This window comes from Bufo bufo, chromosome 2 (assembly GCF_905171765.1).
Source record: "Bufo bufo chromosome 2, aBufBuf1.1, whole genome shotgun sequence".
NCBI lineage: Eukaryota > Metazoa > Chordata > Amphibia > Anura > Bufonidae > Bufo > Bufo bufo.
The window spans coordinates 810,237,255-810,257,582 of NC_053390.1; the positions used below are offsets into that span (position 1 = coordinate 810,237,255).

The window sequence follows — 20,328 nt, forward strand, 5'->3', positions numbered from 1 at the left end:
GAGTAGATATATGGTGTATACACAGGAGTAGATATATGGTGTATACACAGGAGTAGATATACAGTGTATACACAGGAGTAGATATATGGTATATACACAGGAGTAGATATATGGTGTATACACAGGAGTATATACACAGTGTATACACAGGAGTAGATATGTATATATGCAGTATATACACAGGAGTATATACACAGGAGTAGATATACAGTGTATACACAGGAGTAGATATATGGTATATACACAGGAGTAGATATATGGTGTATACACAGGGGTAGATATACGTTGTATACACAGGTGTAGATATGCAGTATATATATACAGTAGTAGATATACGGGATATACACAGGGGTAGATATACGGTGTATACAAAGGGGTAGATATACGTTGTATACACAGTAGATATACAGTATATACACAGGGGTACATATACTGTGTATACACAGGGGTAGATATACAGTATATACACAGGAGTAGATATACAGTATACACAGGGGTAGATATACAGTATATACATAGGGGTACATATACTGTGTATACACAGGGGTAGATATACAGTGTATACACAGGAGTAGATATACAGTATATACAGGGGTAGATATACAGTATACACAGGGGTAGATATACAGTATATACAGGAGTAGATATACAGTATATACACAGGAGTAGATATACAGTATATACACAGGGGTAGATATACAGTATATACACAGGAGTAGATATACAGTATATACACAGGAGTAGATATACAGTATATACAGGAGTAGATATACAGTATATACACAGGGGTAGATATACAGTATACACAGGGGTAGATATACAGTATACGTAGGAGTAGATATACAGTATATACACAGGAGTAGATATACAGTATATACAGGGGTAGATATACAGTATATACGCAGGAGTAGATATACAGTATATACACAGGGGTAGATATACAGTATACACAGGTGTAGATATACAGTATACGTAGGAGTAGATATACAGTATATACACAGGAGTAGATATACAGCAGTATATACAGGGGTAGATATACAGTATATACGCAGGAGTAGATATACAGTATATACACAGGGGTAGATATACAGTATACACAGGTGTAGATATACAGTATACAGGAGTAGATATACAGTATATACACAGGAGTAGATATACAGTATATACACAGGGGTAGATATACAGTATATACACAGGAGTAGATATACAGTATATACACAGGAGTAGATATACAGTATATACAGGGGTAGTAGCAGACACACCGAGCAGACGCAGGGTGCTGTACACACATGCGGTGCAGTGCGGGGGGCGGGCGGTTCCTGGGCGGGTCCTCCTCCTCCTCCTCCTCCTCCTCCTCCTCCTCCTCCTCCTCCTCACCACTACCAGGAGGCCGGACCCGCCGTTGCCTCATCCTCCTCCAGAAGAAAAAAAAAAAAGAGAAACTTATAGTGACAAGATGGAGCGGAGGAGGAGGACGAGGTGATCCTCGGAGCAGCCCAGACATGGCAGTGGCCAGGAGAGTCTTCCATCTCCAGCCATGTGGTGAGTGAGAGCCGCTCCCCCTGCCCCGGGACCCTCCGGTACCGCGCCCGGCAGAGTGCGGTACTGGGGCTGTAGTCGTGTGTGTGCACGGTGTGTAATGTGTGTATACTGTGTGATGTGTATACTGTGTGTAATGTATGTAATGTGTATACTGTATGTGTGTGATGTGTATACTGTGTGTGATGTGTGTATACTGTGTGTAATGTATGTAATGTGTATACTGTATGTGTGTGATGTGTATACTGTGTGTGATGTGTGTATACTGTGTGTAATGTATGTAATGTGTATACTGTATGTGTGTGCACGGTGTGTAATGTGTGTATACTGTGTATACTGTGTGTACTGTGTGTGATGTGTATACTGTATGTACTGTGTGTGATGTGTATACTGTGTGTGATGTGTATACTGTATGTACTGTGTGTGATGTGTATACTGTGTGTGATGTGTATACTGTGTGTGATGTGTATACTGTGTGTAATGTATGTAATGTGTATACTGTATGTGTGTGCACGGTGTGTAATGTGTGTATACTGTGTATACTGTGTGTGATGTGTATACTGTATGTACTGTGTGTGATGTGTATACTGTGTGTGATGTGTATACTGTATGTACTGTGTGTGATGTGTATACTGTGTGTGATGTGTATACTGTATGTACTGTGTGTGATGTGTATACTGTATGTACTGTGTGTGATGTGTATACTGTGTGTGATGTGTATACTGTGTGTAGTGTGTGATGTGTGTGTAGTGTGTGATGTGTATACTGTATGTACTGTGTGTGATGTGTATACTGTATGTACTGTGTGTGATGTGTATACTGTATGTACTGTGTGTGATGTGTATACTGTGTGTGATGTGTATACTGTGTGTGATGTGTATACTGTGTGTAATGTATGTAATGTGTATACTGTATGTGTGTGATGTGTATACTGTGTGTGATGTGTGTATACTGTGTGTAATGTATGTAATGTGTATACTGTATGTGTGTGCACGGTGTGTAATGTGTGTATACTGTGTATACTGTGTGTGATGTGTATACTGTATGTACTGTGTGTGATGTGTATACTGTATGTACTGTGTGTGATGTGTATACTGTGTGTAGTGTGTGATGTGTGTGTAGTGTGTGATGTGTATACTGTATGTACTGTGTGTAGTGTGTGATGTGTGTGTAGTGTGTGATGTGTATACTGTATGTACTGTGTGTGATGTGTATACTGTGTGTGATGTGTATACTGTGTTTGATGTGTATACTGTGTTTGTGATGTGTATTCTGTGTGTAATGTGTATACTGTATATAATGTGTGATGTGTATACTGTGTGTAGTGTGTGTAATGTGTATACTGTATGTAGTGTGTATATAGTGTGATGTGTATATAGTGTTTGTGTGATATAACTGTTCAATGTACATACTGAGTGTCATGTATGTAATATATATATATAGTGTGTCCTGTGATGTATGTATTGTGTGTACATCATACTACACACTATATTCATACGGTCACAAAAGTACATACATCATACTGCACACAATATACATACACGTACAAACTGTTCGTACACTATGCACATGTTATACAGTGTGTTGTAAGATGTATATAATGTGACAGTACGGTGTATACCCTGTGCATGTGACTATGATGTACATGAGGTATAGCTGTGTACGTACATGGGACAGTACGGTGTATACAGTGTACATGAGGTATAGCTGTGTGCGTACATGGGACAGTACGGTGTATACAGTGTACATGGGGTATAGCTGTGTACGTACATGGGACAGTACGGTGTATACAGTGTACATGAGGTATAGCTGTGTACGTACATGGGACAGTACGGTGTATACAGTGTACATGGGGTATAGCTGTGTGCGTACATGGGACAGTACGGTGTATACAGTGTACATGAGGTATAGCTGTGTGCGTACATGGGACAGTACGGTGTATACAGTGTACATGGGGTATAGCTGTGTGCGTACATGGGACAGTACGGTGTATACCGTGTACATGAGGTATAGCTGTGTGCGTACATGGGACAGTACGGTGTATACCGTGTACATGAGGTATAGCTGTGTGCGTACATGGGACAGTACGGTGTATACAGTGTACATGGGGTATAGCTGTGTACGTACATGGGACAGTACGGTGTATACAGTGTACATGAGGTATAGCTGTGTGCGTACATGGGACAGTACGGTGTATACCGTGTACATGGGGTATAGCTGTGTGCGTACATGGGACAGTACGGTGTATACCGTGTACATGGGGTATAGCTGTGTACGTACATGGGACAGTACGGTGTATACCGTGTACATGGGGTATAGCTGTGTACGTACATGGGACAGTACGGTGTATACCGTGTACATGAGGTATAGCTGTGTACGTACATGGGACAGTACGGTGTATACAGTGTACATGGGGTATAGCTGTGTGCGTACATGGGACAGTACGGTGTATACAGTGTACATGAGGTATAGCTGTGTGCGTACATGGGACAGTACGGTGTATACAGTGTACATGAGGTATAGCTGTGTACGTACATGGGACAGTACGGTGTATACAGTGTACATGAGGTATAGCTGTGTGCGTACATGGGACAGTACGGTGTATACAGTGTACATGAGGTATAGCTGTGTGCGTACATGGGACAGTACGGTGTATACAGTGTACATGGGGTATAGCTGTGTGCGTACATGGGACAGTACGGTGTATACAGTGTACATGAGGTATAGCTGTGTGCGTACATGGGACAGTACGGTGTATACAGTGTACATGAGGTATAGCTGTGTACGTACATGGGACAGTACGGTGTATACAGTGTACATGGGACAGTACGGTGTATACAGTGTACATGGGACAGTACGGTGTATACAGTGTACATGGGACAGTACGGTGTATACAGTGTACATGGTGTATAGCTGTGTACGTACATGGGACAGTACGGTGTATACCGTGTACATGAGGTATAGCTGTGTACGTACATGGGACAGTACGGTGTATACAGTGTACATGAGGTATAGCTGTGTACGTACATGGGACAGTACGGTGTATACAGTGTACATGAGGTATAGCTGTGTGCGTACATGGGACAGTACGGTGTATACAGTGTACATGGGGTATAGCTGTGTACGTACATGGGACAGTACGGTGTATACCGTGTACATGAGGTATAGCTGTGTGCGTACATGTGACAGTACGGTGTATACAGTGTACATGGGGTATAGCTGTGTGCGTACATGGGACAGTACGGTGTATACCGTGTACATGGGGTATAGCTGTGTGCGTACATGGGACAGTACGGTGTATACCGTGTACATGAGGTATAGCTGTGTGCGTACATGGGACAGTACGGTGTATACAGTGTACATGAGGTATAGCTGTGTGCGTACATGGGACAGTACGGTGTATACAGTGTACATGGGGTATAGCTGTGTGCGTACATGGGACAGTACGGTGTATACAGTGTACATGAGGTATAGCTGTGTGCGTACATGGGACAGTACGGTGTATACAGTGTACATGGGGTATAGCTGTGTGCGTACATGGGACAGTACGGTGTATACAGTGTACATGGGGTATAGCTGTGTGCGTACATGGGACAGTACGGTGTATACAGTGTACATGAGGTATAGCTGTGTGCGTACATGGGACAGTACGGTGTATACAGTGTACATGGGGTATAGCTGTGTGCGTACATGGGACAGTACGGTGTATACAGTGTACATGAGGTATAGCTGTGTGCGTACATGGGACAGTACGGTGTATACAGTGTACATGGGGTATAGCTGTGTGCGTACATGGGACAGTACGGTGTATACAGTGTACATGGGGTATAGCTGTGTGCGTACATGGGACAGTACGGTGTATACCGTGTACATGAGGTATAGCTGTGTGCGTACATGGGACAGTACGGTGTATACAGTGTACATGAGGTATAGCTGTGTGCGTACATGTGACAGTACGGTGTATACAGTGTACATGAGGTATAGCTGTGTACGTACATGGGACAGTACGGTGTATACAGTGTACATGAAGTATAGCTGTGTACGTACATGGGACAGTACGGTGTATACAGTGTACATGGGGTATAGCTGTGTGCGTACATGGGACAGTACGGTGTATACAGTGTACATGGGGTATAGCTGTGTGCGTACATGGGACAGTACGGTGTATACTGTGTACATGGGGTATAGCTGTGTGCGTACATGGGACAGTACGGTGTATACTGTGTACATGGGGTATAGCTGTGTGCGTACATGGGACAGTACGGTGTATACAGTGTACAGGAGGTATAGCTGTGTGCGTACATGGGACAGTACGGTGTATACAGTGTACATGGTGTATAGCTGTGTGCGTACATGGGACAGTACGGTGTATACAGTGTACATGGGGTATAGCTGTGTGCGTACATGGGACAGTACGGTGTATACAGTGTACATGGGGTATAGCTGTGTGTGTACATGGGACAGTACGGTGTATACAGTGTACAGGAGGTATAGCTGTGTACGTACATGGGACAGTACGGTGTATACAGTGTACATGGGGTATAGCTGTGTACGTACATGGGACAGTACGGTGTATACAGTGTACATGGGGTATAGCTGTGTGCGTACATGGGACAGTACGGTGTATACAGTGTACATGGGGTATAGCTGTGTACGTACATGGGACAGTACGGTGTATACAGTGTACATGGGGTATAGCTGTGTGCGTACATGGGACAGTACGGTGTATACAGTGTACATGGGGTATAGCTGTGTGCGTACATGGGACAGTACGGTGTATACTGTGTACATGGGGTATAGCTGTGTACGTACATGGGACAGTACGGTGTATACTGTGTACATGGGGTATAGCTGTGTGCGTACATGGGACAGTACGGTGTATACAGTGTACATGGGGTATAGCTGTGTACGTACATGGGACAGTACGGTGTATACAGTGTACATGGGGTATAGCTGTGTGTGTACATGGGACAGTACGGTGTATACCGTGTACATGAGGTATAGCTGTGTGCGTACATGGGACAGTACGGTGTATACAGTGTACATGGGGTATAGCTGTGTGCGTACATGGGACAGTACGGTGTATACAGTGTACATGAGGTATAGCTGTGTGCGTACATGGGACAGTACGGTGTATACAGTGTACATGAGGTATAGCTGTGTGCGTACATGGGACAGTACGGTGTATACAGTGTACATGGGGTATAGCTGTGTGTGTACATGGGACAGTACGGTGTATACAGTGTACATGGGGTATAGCTGTGTGCGTACATGGGACAGTACGGTGTATACCGTGTACATGGGGTATAGCTGTGTACGTACATGGGACAGTACGGTGTATACAGTGTACATGAGGTATAGCTGTGTGCGTACATGTGACAGTACGGTGTATACAGTGTACATGAGGTATAGCTGTGTACGTACATGGGACAGTACGGTGTATACAGTGTACATGGGGTATAGCTGTGTACGTACATGGGACAGTACGGTGTATACAGTGTACATGAAGTATAGCTGTGTGCGTACATGGGACAGTACGGTGTATACCGTGTACATGAGGTATAGCTGTGTACGTACATGGGACAGTACGGTGTATACAGTGTACATGGGGTATAGCTGTGTACGTACATGGGACAGTACGGTGTATACAGTGTACATGAAGTATAGCTGTTTGTGTACATGGGACAGTACGGTGTATACCGTGTACATGAGGTATAGCTGTGTACGTACATGGGACAGTACGGTGTATACAGTGTACATGGGGTATAGCTGTGTACGTACATGGGACAGTACGGTGTATACAGTGTACATGGGGTATAGCTGTGTGCGTACATGGGACAGTACGGTGTATACAGTGTACATGGGGTATAGCTGTGTGCGTACATGGGACAGTACGGTGTATACAGTGTACATGGGGTATAGCTGTGTACGTACATGGGACAGTACGGTGTATACAGTGTACATGGGGTATAGCTGTGTACGTACATGGGACAGTACGGTGTATACAGTGTACATGAGGTATAGCTGTGTGCGTACATGTGACAGTACGGTGTATACCGTGTACATGGGGTATAGCTGTGTGCGTACATGGGACAGTACGGTGTATACAGTGTACATGGGGTATAGCTGTGTACGTACATGGGACAGTACGGTGTGTACATGCATATAAGTGTATGGAGGTGTACTCGTGTATTACCAGTAGTAGTGTGTGGGATATTGCATCAGTACTCTCCAGGTCTGGGGTCCCTGTGGCCCTAAACTGTGTGTACAATAGCTGTGGACATGTTGTCAAGTTGCTGCACATGCTGGGAGTTGTAGTCCTAACAGCTGGAAGGTTGCAGTCTGCTGTGCCTCCCCCAGGTTTGATAAATCTTCACTTCTGGTGATACAGATGTAGCAGAGCTGAGTCAGTGTGTGCCTGAGGTTTTCTATGGGAGTGCGGGGCCCCTGTGTGGGTGTGCTCCTGCTGTAGCCTGTGGTAATCTGGGCCCCGGTTGGACTGGGGGGCCCTTTACCTTCAGTGTCATCCTCCCCGTCTGGGCTCATCGGCCTGTTTGGAGGATTGGTAGAGGAGCGGTGTGGACTGTAGGGGTTGTCATAGTCTCGTGTACGCTGGTACCTGCCATATACGCAGTCTTCTAGAAGGAAAACCGCCGGGTGTATGGCAGTGGAGGGTCAGGGGTCATCACTCTGACCGTGCGGCTGCGCAGGAATCAGCCCGGTGGTCCTGGTTAGAGCGTGGACTTCCATTATGTGACTCGCGATCCCTTCTCTGTCTCATACCTTCATGGCGGTTTTCTTTTCTTTGTATTTGTGTTAATTTTTAAAAATTGCTCCCTAATATTCTTTAGGGGGAACATCCCGGGACGTGGGCGAGCAGTGTGCGCCACCCGCCCGCTGCTGATACTCCCCTGCCCCCCGCGGTATCAGACGCTCCCCTGCCCCCCGCGGTATCAGACGCTCCCCTGCCCCCCCGCGGTATCAGACGCTCCCCTGCCCCCCCGCGGTATCAGACGCTCCCCTGCCCCCCCGCGGTATCAGACGCTCCCCTGCCCCCCCGCGGTATCAGACGCTCCCCTGCCCCCCCGCGGTATCAGACGCTCCCCTGCCCCCCCGCGGTATCAGACGCTCCCCTGCCCCCCCGCGGTATCAGACGCCCCCCTGCCCCCCCGCGGTATCAGACGCTCCCCTGCCCCCCCGCGGTATCAGACGCTCCCCTGCCCCCCCGCGGTATCAGACGCTCCCCTGCCCCCCCGCGGTATCAGACGCTCCCCTGCCCCCCCGCGGTATCAGACTCTCCCCTGCCCCCCCGCGGTATAAGACTCTCCCCTGCCCCCCCCGCGGTATAAGACTCTCCCCTGCCCCCCCGCGGTATAAGACTCTCCCCTGCCCCCCCGCGGTATCAGACGCTCCCCTGCCCCCCCGCGGTATCAGACGCTCCCCTGCCCCCCCGCGGTATCAGACTCTCCCCTGCCCCCCCGCGGTATCAGACTCTCCCCTGCCCCCCCGCGGTATCAGACTCTCCCCTGCCCCCCCGCGGTATAAGACTCTCCCCTGCCCCCCCGCGGTATAAGACTCTCCCCTGCCCCCCCGCGGTATAAGACTCTCCCCTGCCCCCCCGCGGTATCAGGCGCTCCCCTGCCCCCCCGCGGTATCAGGCGCTCCCCTGCCCCCCCGCGGTATCAGGCGCTCCCCTGCCCCCCCGCGGTATCAGGCGCTCCCCTGCCCCCCCGCGGTATCAGGCGCTCCCCTGCCCCCCCGCGGTATCAGGCGCTCCCCTGCCCCCCCGCGGTATCAGGCGCTCCCCTGCCCCCCCGCGGTATCAGGCGCTCCCCTGCCCCCCCGCGGTATCAGGCGCTCCCCTGCCCCCCCGCGGTATCAGGCGCTCCCCTGCCCCCCCGCGGTATCAGGCGCTCCCCTGCCCCCCCGCGGTATCAGGCGCTCCCCTGCCCCCCCGCGGTATCAGGCGCTCCCCTGCCCCCCCGCGGTATCAGGCGCTCCCCTGCCCCCCCGCGGTATGAGACGCTCCCCTGCCCCCCGCGGTATGAGACGCTCCCCTGCCCCCCCGCGGTATTAGACGCTCCCCTGCCCCCCGCGGTATAAGACTCTCCCCTGCCCCCCCGCGGTATAAGACTCTCCCCTGCCCCCCCGCGGTATCAGGCGCTCCCCTGCCCCCCCGCGGTATCAGGCGCTCCCCTGCCCCCCCGCGGTATCAGGCGCTCCCCTGCCCCCCCGCGGTATCAGACGCTCCCCTGCCCCCCCGCGGTATCAGACGCTCCCCTGCCCCCCCGCGGTATCAGACGCTCCCCTGCCCCCCGCGGTATCAGACGCTCCCCTGCTCTTGCTGGTTTTGCAATGTTTTTTATGGCATTTTTTGTTACATTTGTTACATGTATTTTTAGTTTAGATCCGCGATCTCTCCGTTTCATGTGAACGCCCCTGAATCCGATCTTCTGTGGGGCGTTTGTAGAAAGGCCCAAGAAGGGTTTTGTCTGGGGGGCGATGAGCTGGTTCTGGTTCTGTTCTCAGCGATTTGCCTTTGTGTTGTCTTCTTGTCTACTTTGGACAAGGACTGATGATCGCTGCTCTTCCAAAATTCTGTTTCTCCGGGGAGACTTTTTAGTATTTTCTGTCTGGATGTTCTCGCTTCTACCTAGTCTGATGTGGAGTATCTGGCCAGGAACCAGTCCTATCTGCCCCTCTCATTAGAATGACGCCCGGGGGCGAGTCAGGCCCATCTTAAAAAAAACCCACAGTACTAGAAAGGCGAGAAAATCCGGAGCTGCCTGGCAGTCGTACCCCGTGCCTGTCAGTGCTGCCTCGTCGACTGCGATCTTCATCCTCCTGCAAGGTCCTTCTGGGAGATGATCGCCGCAATGATCTTCACGGGTGAGTGTTGGGTCAGTGAGCGCCCCCCATCTAGTACTGCCGAGTGTTGGGTCAGTGAGCGCCCCCCATCTAGTACTGCCGAGTGTTGGGTCAGTGAGCGCCCCCCATCTAGTACTGCCGAGTGTTGGGTCAGTGAGCGCCCCCCATCTAGTACTGCCGAGTGTTGGGTCAGTGGCACCCCCATCTAAGTACTGCCGAGTGTTGGGTCACTGAGCGCACCCCATCTAGTACTGCCGAGTGTTGGGTCAGTGAGCGCCCCCCATCTAGTACTGCCGAGTGTTGGGTCAGTGGCACCCCCCATCTAGTACTGCCGAGTGTTGGGTCAGTGGCACCCCCATCTAAGTACTGCCGAGTGTTGGGTCACTGAGCATCCCCCATCTAGTACTGCCGAGTGTTGGGTCACTGAGCACCCCCATCTAGTACTGCCGAGTGTTGGGTCACTGAGCACCCCCCATCTAGTACTGCCGAGTGTTGGGTCACTGAGCACCCCCATCTAGTACTGCCGAGTGTTGGGTCAGTGAGCGCCCCCCATCTAGTACTGCCGAGTGTTGGGTCAGTGAGCGCCCCCCATCTAGTACTGCCGAGTGTTGGGTCAGTGAGCGCCCCCCATCTAGTACTGCCGAGTGTTGGGTCAGTGGCGCCCCCCATCTAGTACTACCGAGTGTTGGGTCAGTGGCGCCCCCCATCTAGTACTGCCGAGTGTTGGGTCACTGAGCGCCCCCCATCTAGTACTGCCGAGTGTTGGGTCACTGAGCATCCCCCATCTAGTACTGCCGAGTGTTGGGTCACTGAGCATCCCCCATCTAGTACTGCCGAGTGTTGGGTCACTGAGCATCCCCCATCTAGTACTGTCGAGTGTTGGGTCACTGAGCATCCCCCATCTAGTACTGCCGAGTCACTGAGCATCCCCCATCTAGTACTGCCGAGTGTTGGGTCACTGAGCATCCCCCATCTAGTACTGCCGAGTGTTGGGTCACTGAGCATCCCCCATCTAGTACTGCCGAGTGTTGGGTCACTGAGCATCCCCCATCTAGTACTGCCGAGTGTTGGGTCACTGAGCATCCCCCATCTAGTACTGCCGAGTGTTGGGTCACTGAGCATCCCCCATCTAGTACTGCCGAGTGTTGGGTCACTGAGCATCCCCCATCTAGTACTGCCGAGTGTTGGGTCACTGAGCACCCCCCATCTAGTACTGCCGAGTGTTGGGTCACTGAGCATCCCCCATCTAGTACTGCCGAGTGTTGGGTCACTGAGCATCCCCCATCTAGTACTGCCGAGTGTTGGGTCACTGAGCATCCCCCATCTAGTACTGCCGAGTGTTGGGTCACTGAGCATCCCCCATCTAGTACTGCCGAGTGTTGGGTCACTGAGCATCCCCCATCTAGTACTGCCGAGTGTTGGGTCACTGAGCATCCCCCATCTAGTACTGCCGAGTGTTGGGTCAGTGAGCACCCCCCATCTAATACTGCCGAGTGTTGGGTCAGTGAGCACTCCCAATCTAATACTGCCGAGTGTTGGGTCACTGAGCACCCCCCATCTAGTACTGCCGAGTGTTGGGTCACTGAGCATCCCCCATCTAGTACCGCCGAGTGTTGGGTCACTGAGCATCCCCCATCTAGTACCGCCGAGTGTTGGGTCACTGAGCATCCCCCATCTAGTACTGCCGAGTGTTGGGTCACTGAGCATCCCCCATCTAGTACTGCCGAGTGTTGGGTCACTGAGCATCCCCCATCTAGTACTGCCGAGTGTTGGGTCACTGAGCATCCCCCATCTAGTACTGCCGAGTGTTGGGTCACTGAGCATCCCCCATCTAGTACTGCCGAGTGTTGGGTCACTGAGCATCCCCCATCTAGTACTGTCGAGTGTTGGGTCACTGAGCATCCCCCATCTAGTACTGCCGAGTGTTGGGTCACTGAGCATCCCCCATCTAGTACTGCCGAGTGTTGGGTCACTGAGCATCCCCCATCTAGTACTGCCGAGTGTTGGGTCACTGAGCATCCCCCATCTAGTACTGCCGAGTGTTGGGTCACTGAGCATCCCCCATCTAGTACTGCCGAGTGTTGGGTCAGTGAGCACTCCCCCTCGCCCATCTAGCACTGGTGAGTGTCAGATCAGTGAGCGCCCGAAATCTAGGCAGAAGAAGCGAAAATGGCAAAAAAATAAATAAATAAATATAGATTTTATATAGTATTTTTTTATTTTATATTTTTCCAACTTTTCATATAACTCAAAACGAAATATATGTAGAAATATAAAATGTGTAAAGGTTTTTTTATTTTATTTTTATTTTTGTCCTTCGCTTTAGATTTTAGTTTTTCTCTTTTCCTTTTTGAAAATTTTGAGGTTAAATCTTCCTAATTTTAGACTTTTTTTTTACTACTTTGCTTATTGCAATTTGGGCCCAAATTTATTTTCTTTTTGTCTCTTATGTTTTTCAAATTTTAAGATAAAATTATTATAATTTTTTTAATTAGATTTTTTTTTTACTACTTTGCTTATTGCAAATTGTTGCCCAACTTTCTTTTTTTTTTCTTTTTGTCTTTTCTTACATTTTGCAGATTTTAAGCTAGATAAAAAATATTTTAGCAAATAAAAAAACGGCCTCTTATAATTGTAGTAGTTTTAGTATTTTTTTTTTATAATCTATTTTATAGGAATGTTTTTCATTTTTGCGTATTCTGGTTGCAGTAAATACTGTTAGTACGTTGGGGCAGCTTGTATCTGAGGCAGGAAGGGGGATGTAGCAGAGCAGAGTTTGTCCTGGTGAGCGCTGTGTACACAGGGCAGTCATCACCCCAGAGATCATTCCCTATAATTGCCCGGCGATTGCCTTTTTCATGGACACATAAGGAACCATCGTTCATTGCCTTTCCGAGTGACGGAGCTTCTGCTTACAAATGATCTGCTCGTGTAGACGGGAAACAAATGATCACAAGTTGTGGGTGATCATTCCTTCCCCATAATTGCCCACTGTAAAAGACACTTAAACGAGCACCGATCTGCTCTCGTTTTGGGGGCAACTTTTCTATAGACGGAGGACCTGAGTAGCTGTTGTGTCTAAAGATTTGCATGTTGGTGTGAAACGCGTCAGTGAGCCTGGTGGGGTGGGACGCGTTGGTGCGGCCGCTCTTACCTGATTGCAAGCTGGTTGAGGAAACTTCACCATGTAGAATACCCGACCCTTGTATCTTAAAGGGGATGTCTACTTTAGACCCATTTAAGTAGCGGCAGTAGGATCCTCCTAGTGGAGAGCGTCTGCTAAGAGCATGTCGCCCCCTGGAGGTCCCAGCACTTCCTGCATCCCATTGACTTCAATGAGAATTGTGTAATGTTTCCTTCCACCTCTGGGGGCAGTGCAGATAGATTAGATATTTACTACCAGCCCCCCGCATCTGCTGACTACTTTGGGTCCCGGGGCGGAGGGGGAAGGGATGTGATCGGATTATTTTCAGGAGACTTTTGGGCCCCTACCATAAATGGTGCCAACGTGTTTGGAAGACCTTCCATGGTGATCACGTGTCAATCACCCACTAGATACATGACAGATTATCGGATGTTCTGGATTAAAAAACGGTCAGTAGGAAAACACATGAGCCTGAAATTAGGTTAGAACCTTCAATTTCATATTACTCGGGCGTCTGGTGCTTGTGAGATTTCAGGGTGCTTGTAGTTCTGTGCCGGATTACCAGAATATCTGGATTATCGGATGTCAGACTACCAGAATATCTGGATTATTGGATGTCAGACTACCAGAATATCTGGATTATTGGATGTCAGACTACCAGAATATCTGGATTATTGGATGTCAGACTACCAGAATATCTGGATTATCGGATGTCAGACTATCACAATTCCTTTATGCTGAAGGTCAGATGGTTTTGCAGAGTAATGTGTGGGTCGGGTGTTGTGGGGTTTAGTGGGGGCCGTGCATAGATCCCCCCCCTCCCCCATGCAACTAGCAGGGGGGACGTGCACGGATCCCCCATGTACCGGGGCAGCACAGGTTCTGCTCTCAGCATAGTGCCATACAGTGGACATGTAGTCGGGTACATGTCTTCGAGCACCACTGGCACTATGGCAGAGCTCTGTGATGAGCCACTGGGCAGCAGCCGTGAGCGCTGTGTTCCTGTGCCGGGGCCAGAGGTCTAGTGTTCCTGTGCCGGGGCCACAAGTCTAGCGTCCCTGTGCCGGGGCCAGAGGTCTAGCGTCCCTGTGCCGGGGCCAGAGGTCTAGCGTCCCTGTGCCGGGGCCAGAGGTCTAGCGTCCCTGTGCCGGGGCCAGAGGTCTAGCGTCCCTGTGCCGGGGCCAGAGGTCTAGCGTCCCTGTGCCGGGGCCAGAGGTCTAGCGTCCCTGTGCCGGGGCCAGAGGTCTAGCGTCCCTGTGCCGGGGCCAGAGGTCTAGCGTCCCTGTGCCGGGGCCAGAGGTCTAGCGTCCCTGTGCCGGGGCCAGAGGTCTAGCGTCCCTGTGCCGGGGCCAGAGGTCTAGCGTCCCTGTGCCGGGGCCAGAGGTCTAGCGTCCCTGTGCCGGGGCCAGAGGTCTAGCGTCCCTGTGCCGGGGCCACAGGTCTAGCGTCCCTGTGCCGGGGCCGTGGACGCTCCTGTGTGCTGAGGGGTGCGTCCCGGAGACTTCCCGGACTGGTGCTGATAGACGGGATTTTCCTGTTGGACCACAGCAGGTGATGGAGGAGCCGGGGGAGCGGTGTCTTCTCTAGTGACACGCGTTGTCACCCCTGTGCTGGGCACCGCTCCACGTGCAGCTCCCAGAGCTCTGAATCCCCAGTCACCGCACTTACCCTCCGTGTCTGGCCCGCACCTGGTCGTCACGGTAACCAACCCTCAAGGCTGGCATCTCCTTATTGAATATGCATGAGCCGGGGCCTAGTTCTCTGTCTGGAGGGGATACCGATCGCATTCATTTTCTGCCGGTTATTTCTTTACATCATTTTTTTAATTTCAATTGCAGTATAGTTTATATTATTTTTTATGTTCGCTGTTATTTTATACCATAGATTTTGTAATGTTCTGATTTTATTTATTCTATTAAAGTTTATTATTTTTTTGATTCTGATATAGATGACCTCCGGATAGATCAACAGTATCTGGTGTCCGACACCCGGTACCCCCCGCCAATCAGCTATTTGATCACCAGAGCGCCCCCGCTTACCAGCTACAGCGCCGTCCACTGTATGTGGCCGTGCTTGGTATTGCTGCCCATTCACTTGAATGAGACTGAGCTGCGCCTAGGCCGCATGAACGTGACATAATTGGCCCAGGAAGACGCTGCGACACTCGCCACAACGCCGCGGCAGTGCCGAGAGTCCAACCCCTTCCCGTCTAATATTGATGACCTAGCCTGAGGGTAGACCGTCAATATCGAAATCTGGGACAACCCCTTTAATGTGATTACCAGCGTTTTTAACCCCTTAGGAACTCAACCTATTTTGGGCCTTAAAGGGTTTGTTCCCAGAGTAGAATATTGATGACCTCTCCTCAGGATAGGTCATCAACATCAGATCTGTCCAACTCCCGCCACTGTGTGAAGGGGCCATGGCGCTCTGGTGGGTGCGGAGGTCTCTTCCTAGGCCTTGAGATCTAGGTGCAGCTCAGTCATATTCAAGAAAATGGGCCTGGGCTGCAATACCAACCACAGCCACTATTCAGTGTGCGGCGCTGCAGAGGCCAACCGATGCAGGATGACTAGGTTGCCACTTTTGACCTCCGTTGGGTAATTGTATGTGTGTGGGGGGTCTTTAGATATATTCTATGCACAGTAGCCGCCAGGAACGCAATGTGAACACAGCCTTACACTGACGGGCAAACTATTGGACTCTGCCCATTGATGACCGATGCTTGTGGCATGTTGAGAGAGCAGGATCTCTGATGTCCCACTGGTGGTGATGGTGAGGGCTCAGCTCCTGGCCCTCCTCCGCGTTCGTCATGGTGTTATGGAGGGATTCTTCTTGCTTTGATGGAGCGTGTGGCTCCTCTGTGTATGTCCCAGCGTGGTCGGCCTAGTAATATCTCATTTATAAGGCGTAATAATGCGCTCTTACATAACGTTACAGCATGGCGTGTGTGTCAGGGCAACCCGCACACTGGCACAGCCCGACCTCGTTTGAAATCCTCCTGACAGAGCCCCCATTCATCCTGCCACCTGAACTAATAAAGGGGTCTCAGTTCCCGGGCTGTCCGTAGGCCTCGCTCACTTGGAGCCACACGGGCATCGGGCGCGCTGTTTACTGGTGGGATATAAATGTTCAGTCCCTGCCCCGACCTTCAGCCCGTGTCCAGGGTAAGACGACGCCTTCACTTTTCCTCTGCTCAGCTGCTTCTGTTTTGGGGAAAGCTGGCTTGCAATCTCTGTTGGATGGTAATGGCATCTCTGTCACCTGTCACCCAGCTTTTCTATAAATGGAGGCAACTGAGAAAGGGCTGAGTAGAATTAGGAAGATTGAGTTCTACGTACTGGGGATTTCGGTGGAAATTTCCCGTCGGCAGTGTATCCTTCCTCAGCTTCGGGACCTTCTGTCACATTCGGACCTTACTCTGATCTTGTGTCTCATTCGGACCTTACTCTGATCTTGTGTCACATTCAGACCTTACTCTGATCTTCTGTCACATTCAGACCTTACTCTGATCTTCTGTCTCATTCAGACCTTACTCTGATCTTCTGTCTCATTCAGACCTTACTCTGATCTTCTGTCTCATTCAGACCTTACTCTGATCTTGTGTCACATTCGGACCTTACTCTGATCTTGTGTCACATTCGGACCTTACTCTGATCTTGTGTCACATTCGGACCTTACTCTGATCTTGTGTCTCATTCGGACCTTACTCTGATCTTGTGTCTCATTCGGACCTTACTCTGATCTTGTGTCTCATTCGGACCTTACTCTGATCTTGTGTCTCATTCGGACCTTACTCTGATCTTGTGTCACATTCGGACCTTACTCTGATCTTGTGTCACATTCGGACCTTACTCTGATCTTGTGTCACATTCGGACCTTACTCTGATCTTGTGTCTCATTCGGACCTTACTCTGATCTTGTGTCTCATTCGGACCTTACTCTGATCTTGTGTCACATTCGGACCTTACTCTGATCTTGTGTCACATTCGGACCTTACTCTGATCTTGTGTCACATTCGGACCTTACTCTGATCTTGTGTCACATTCGGACCTTACTCTGATCTTGTGTCTCATTCGGACCTTACTCTGATCTTGTGTCTCATTCGGACCTTACTCTGATCTTGTGTCTCATTCGGACCTTACTCTGATCTTGTGTCTCATTCGGACCTTACTCTGATCTTGTGTCACATTCGGACCTTACTCTGATCTTGTGTCACATTCGGACCTTACTCTGATCTTGTGTCACATTCGGACCTTACTCTGATCTTGTGTCACATTCGGACCTTACTCTGATCTTGTGTCTCATTCGGACCTTACTCTGATCTTGTGTCTCATTCGGACCTTACTCTGATCTTGTGTCTTATTCGGACCTTACTCTGATCTTGTGTCTCATTCGGACCTTACTCTGATCTTGTGTCTCATTCGGACCTTACTCTGATCTTGTGTCACATTCGGACCTTACCCTACCCTGCGTTTTGTTTTCACGTGTAGAAGGTTTTCTGAAGCCCCTGGTTTCATCCTCTGCCGATATACTCAGTCGGTTCAACTTGATCTCTGTTTCCATAATTAGACAGTAATCTTGGAGTAAAAGGAACTCTAAAGATGTCCCCTGCAGTAGCTGTATCCTCCTCCTGGTTCCGCCATACACATGCAGGCTTTACTTGAGAGGCCATGGGTCCCAGGAGAGCTCCTGGCTTAGAAATATAGGATAGTGTTATGTTCTCACTATATGGTGGTACTAGCCGAAGGACCCGGCTTTGGGTATATTTCATCTATTTCACTTAATGTTTGTGTGTATCGTTAAGATATCGACAGTATCCACTATAACAGTGACATCTACAGTACCCCGCCCCTTTAACAGTGACTTCCACAGCGGCCTGCCCCCTTAACAATAACATCCACAGCGCGCTCCCCTTTAACTGTGCTGTCTGAGCGTGAGCTGCATGGAGAAAGTCGCCGTCCCTCTAGGGCTGAAACGATTACTCGATTGAATAGAGTAATTAGACAGAAAAAAATCCTCAATGCAAATTTTTTGCATCGAAGATTCGTTTGTGTCACGTGACCACGGAGCGGGAGTGAAGCGCTTGCCATTACTCCCGCTGGCCCGCAATACTCACCTTTCCAGCAGGGGGCCTCCGGACACTCCACAGCACGTCCATGGTCACGCACTGCACTGACCTCCTGACGTACGCACGCCGTGACCTGATGCGCTGTGTGATGTCAGGCGCAGAGCAGTGCGGAACGATGGAGTGTCGGCGGCGCCCCTGCTGTAAAGGTAAGTTGGTGCGGCTAAGGCCGGGCGCCCGGAGTGCACAGCGTCATAGCAACCAATGGCGCTGTGCACGTCGGGTGTCGGGGGGGGGAGGGGGGTGATTTCACAAGGGGGAGAGCTGCTGGCACAAGGGGAGAGAGCTGCTGGCACAAGGGGGGGAGAGCTGCTGGCACTAGGGGGAGAGAGCTGCTGGCACTAGGGGGGGGAGAGAGCGGCTGGCACTAGGGGGGGGAGAGAGCGGCTGGCACTAGGGGGGGAGAGAGCTGCTGGCACAAGGGGGGAGAGAGCTGCTGGCACTAGGGGTGGGGAGAGAGCTGCTGGCACAAGGAGGGGGGAGAGAGCGGCTGGCACTAGGGGGGGGGAGAGAGCTGCTGGCACAAGGGGGGAGAGAGAGCTGCTGGCACAAGGGGGGAGAGAGAGCTGCTGGCACTAGGGGGGGAGAGAGCGGCTGGCACTAGGGGGGGAGAGAGCTGCTGGCACAAGGGGGGGGAGAGAGCTGCTGGCACAAGGGGGGGGGAGAGAGCTGCTGGCACAAGGGGGGGGAGAGGGCTGCTGGCACTAGGGGGGGAGAGAGCTGCTGGCACTAGGGGGGGAGAGAGCTGCTGGCACTAGGGGGGGAGAGAGCGGCTGGCACAAGGGGGGGGAGAGAGCGGCTGGCACAAGGGGGGAGAGAGCGGCTGGCACAAGGGGGGAGAGAGCTGCTGGCACTAGGGGGGGGAGAGAGCTGCTGGCACTAGGGGGGGAGAGAGCTGCTGGCACTAGGGGGGGAGAGAGCGGCTGGCACAAGGGGGGGGAGAGAGCGGCTGGCACAAGGGGGGGGAGAGAGCTGCTGGCACAGGGGGGGGAGAGAGCTGCTGGCACAAGGGGGGGAGAGCTGCTGGCACAAGGGGAGGGGGAGAGCTGCTGGCACAAGGGGAGGGGGAGAGCTGCTGGCACAAGGGGGGGGAGAGCTGCTGGCACAAGGGGGGGGGCTGCTGGCACAGGGGGGGGAACTGCTGGCACAACGGGGGAGAAGTGCTGGCACAAGGTGGGTGAGATGATGGCGCAAGGGGGGGAGAGCTGCTGGCACAAGGGGGGAGAGCTGAAGGCACTGGGGGGAACTGAAGCAATTGGGATGATCACACAGGGGGGAACAAAGGGTGTAGGGGACTGATGGCGGGGGGTCTGATGAGTTTTTATAAAGGAAAACAGTCTTAATTTATATTTTGGCTGATATGGGTCATGTGATCAGGCTTCTATTGGCTAATGCATTTTTTGGTAATATCTCAGGAACGGTACGTCCTAGAGAGCTGAGACCCGGTCTAAAACCTTCCCGGACACCTGATGTACCTGTGTGCCAAATTTCGTGATTGTAAATGGGACGGTGCGGTTTCCTTTAGTGGACGTACACACATACACTTTATATATTAGATTATTTGGATACTACACTGGGTTTAATGATGGGCACTGCAGGACAGCATTCAGGTATAAAGCTTTGGCTATGGTTCTCTTCACATTTGCTT

The 20,328-nt window shown here is 50.8% G+C and overlaps 1 protein-coding gene across 2 annotated transcripts in view; it reads left to right on the top strand.

Moving 5' to 3' along the window:
• The first annotated feature begins 1,431 nt into the window (after window positions 1-1,431).
• The window catches only part of SLC4A11 (solute carrier family 4 member 11), a 135,517-nt gene continuing 116,620 nt past the window's right edge, over window positions 1,432-20,328 (top strand). For both annotated transcript variants that reach the window (XM_040419333.1, XM_040419334.1), the window contains exon 1: window positions 1,432-1,542. In XM_040419333.1, the coding sequence (XP_040275267.1) occupies window positions 1,503-1,542 (40 nt within the window). In that variant the 5' untranslated portion in view covers window positions 1,432-1,502. The remainder of the gene's footprint in view (window positions 1,543-20,328) is intronic.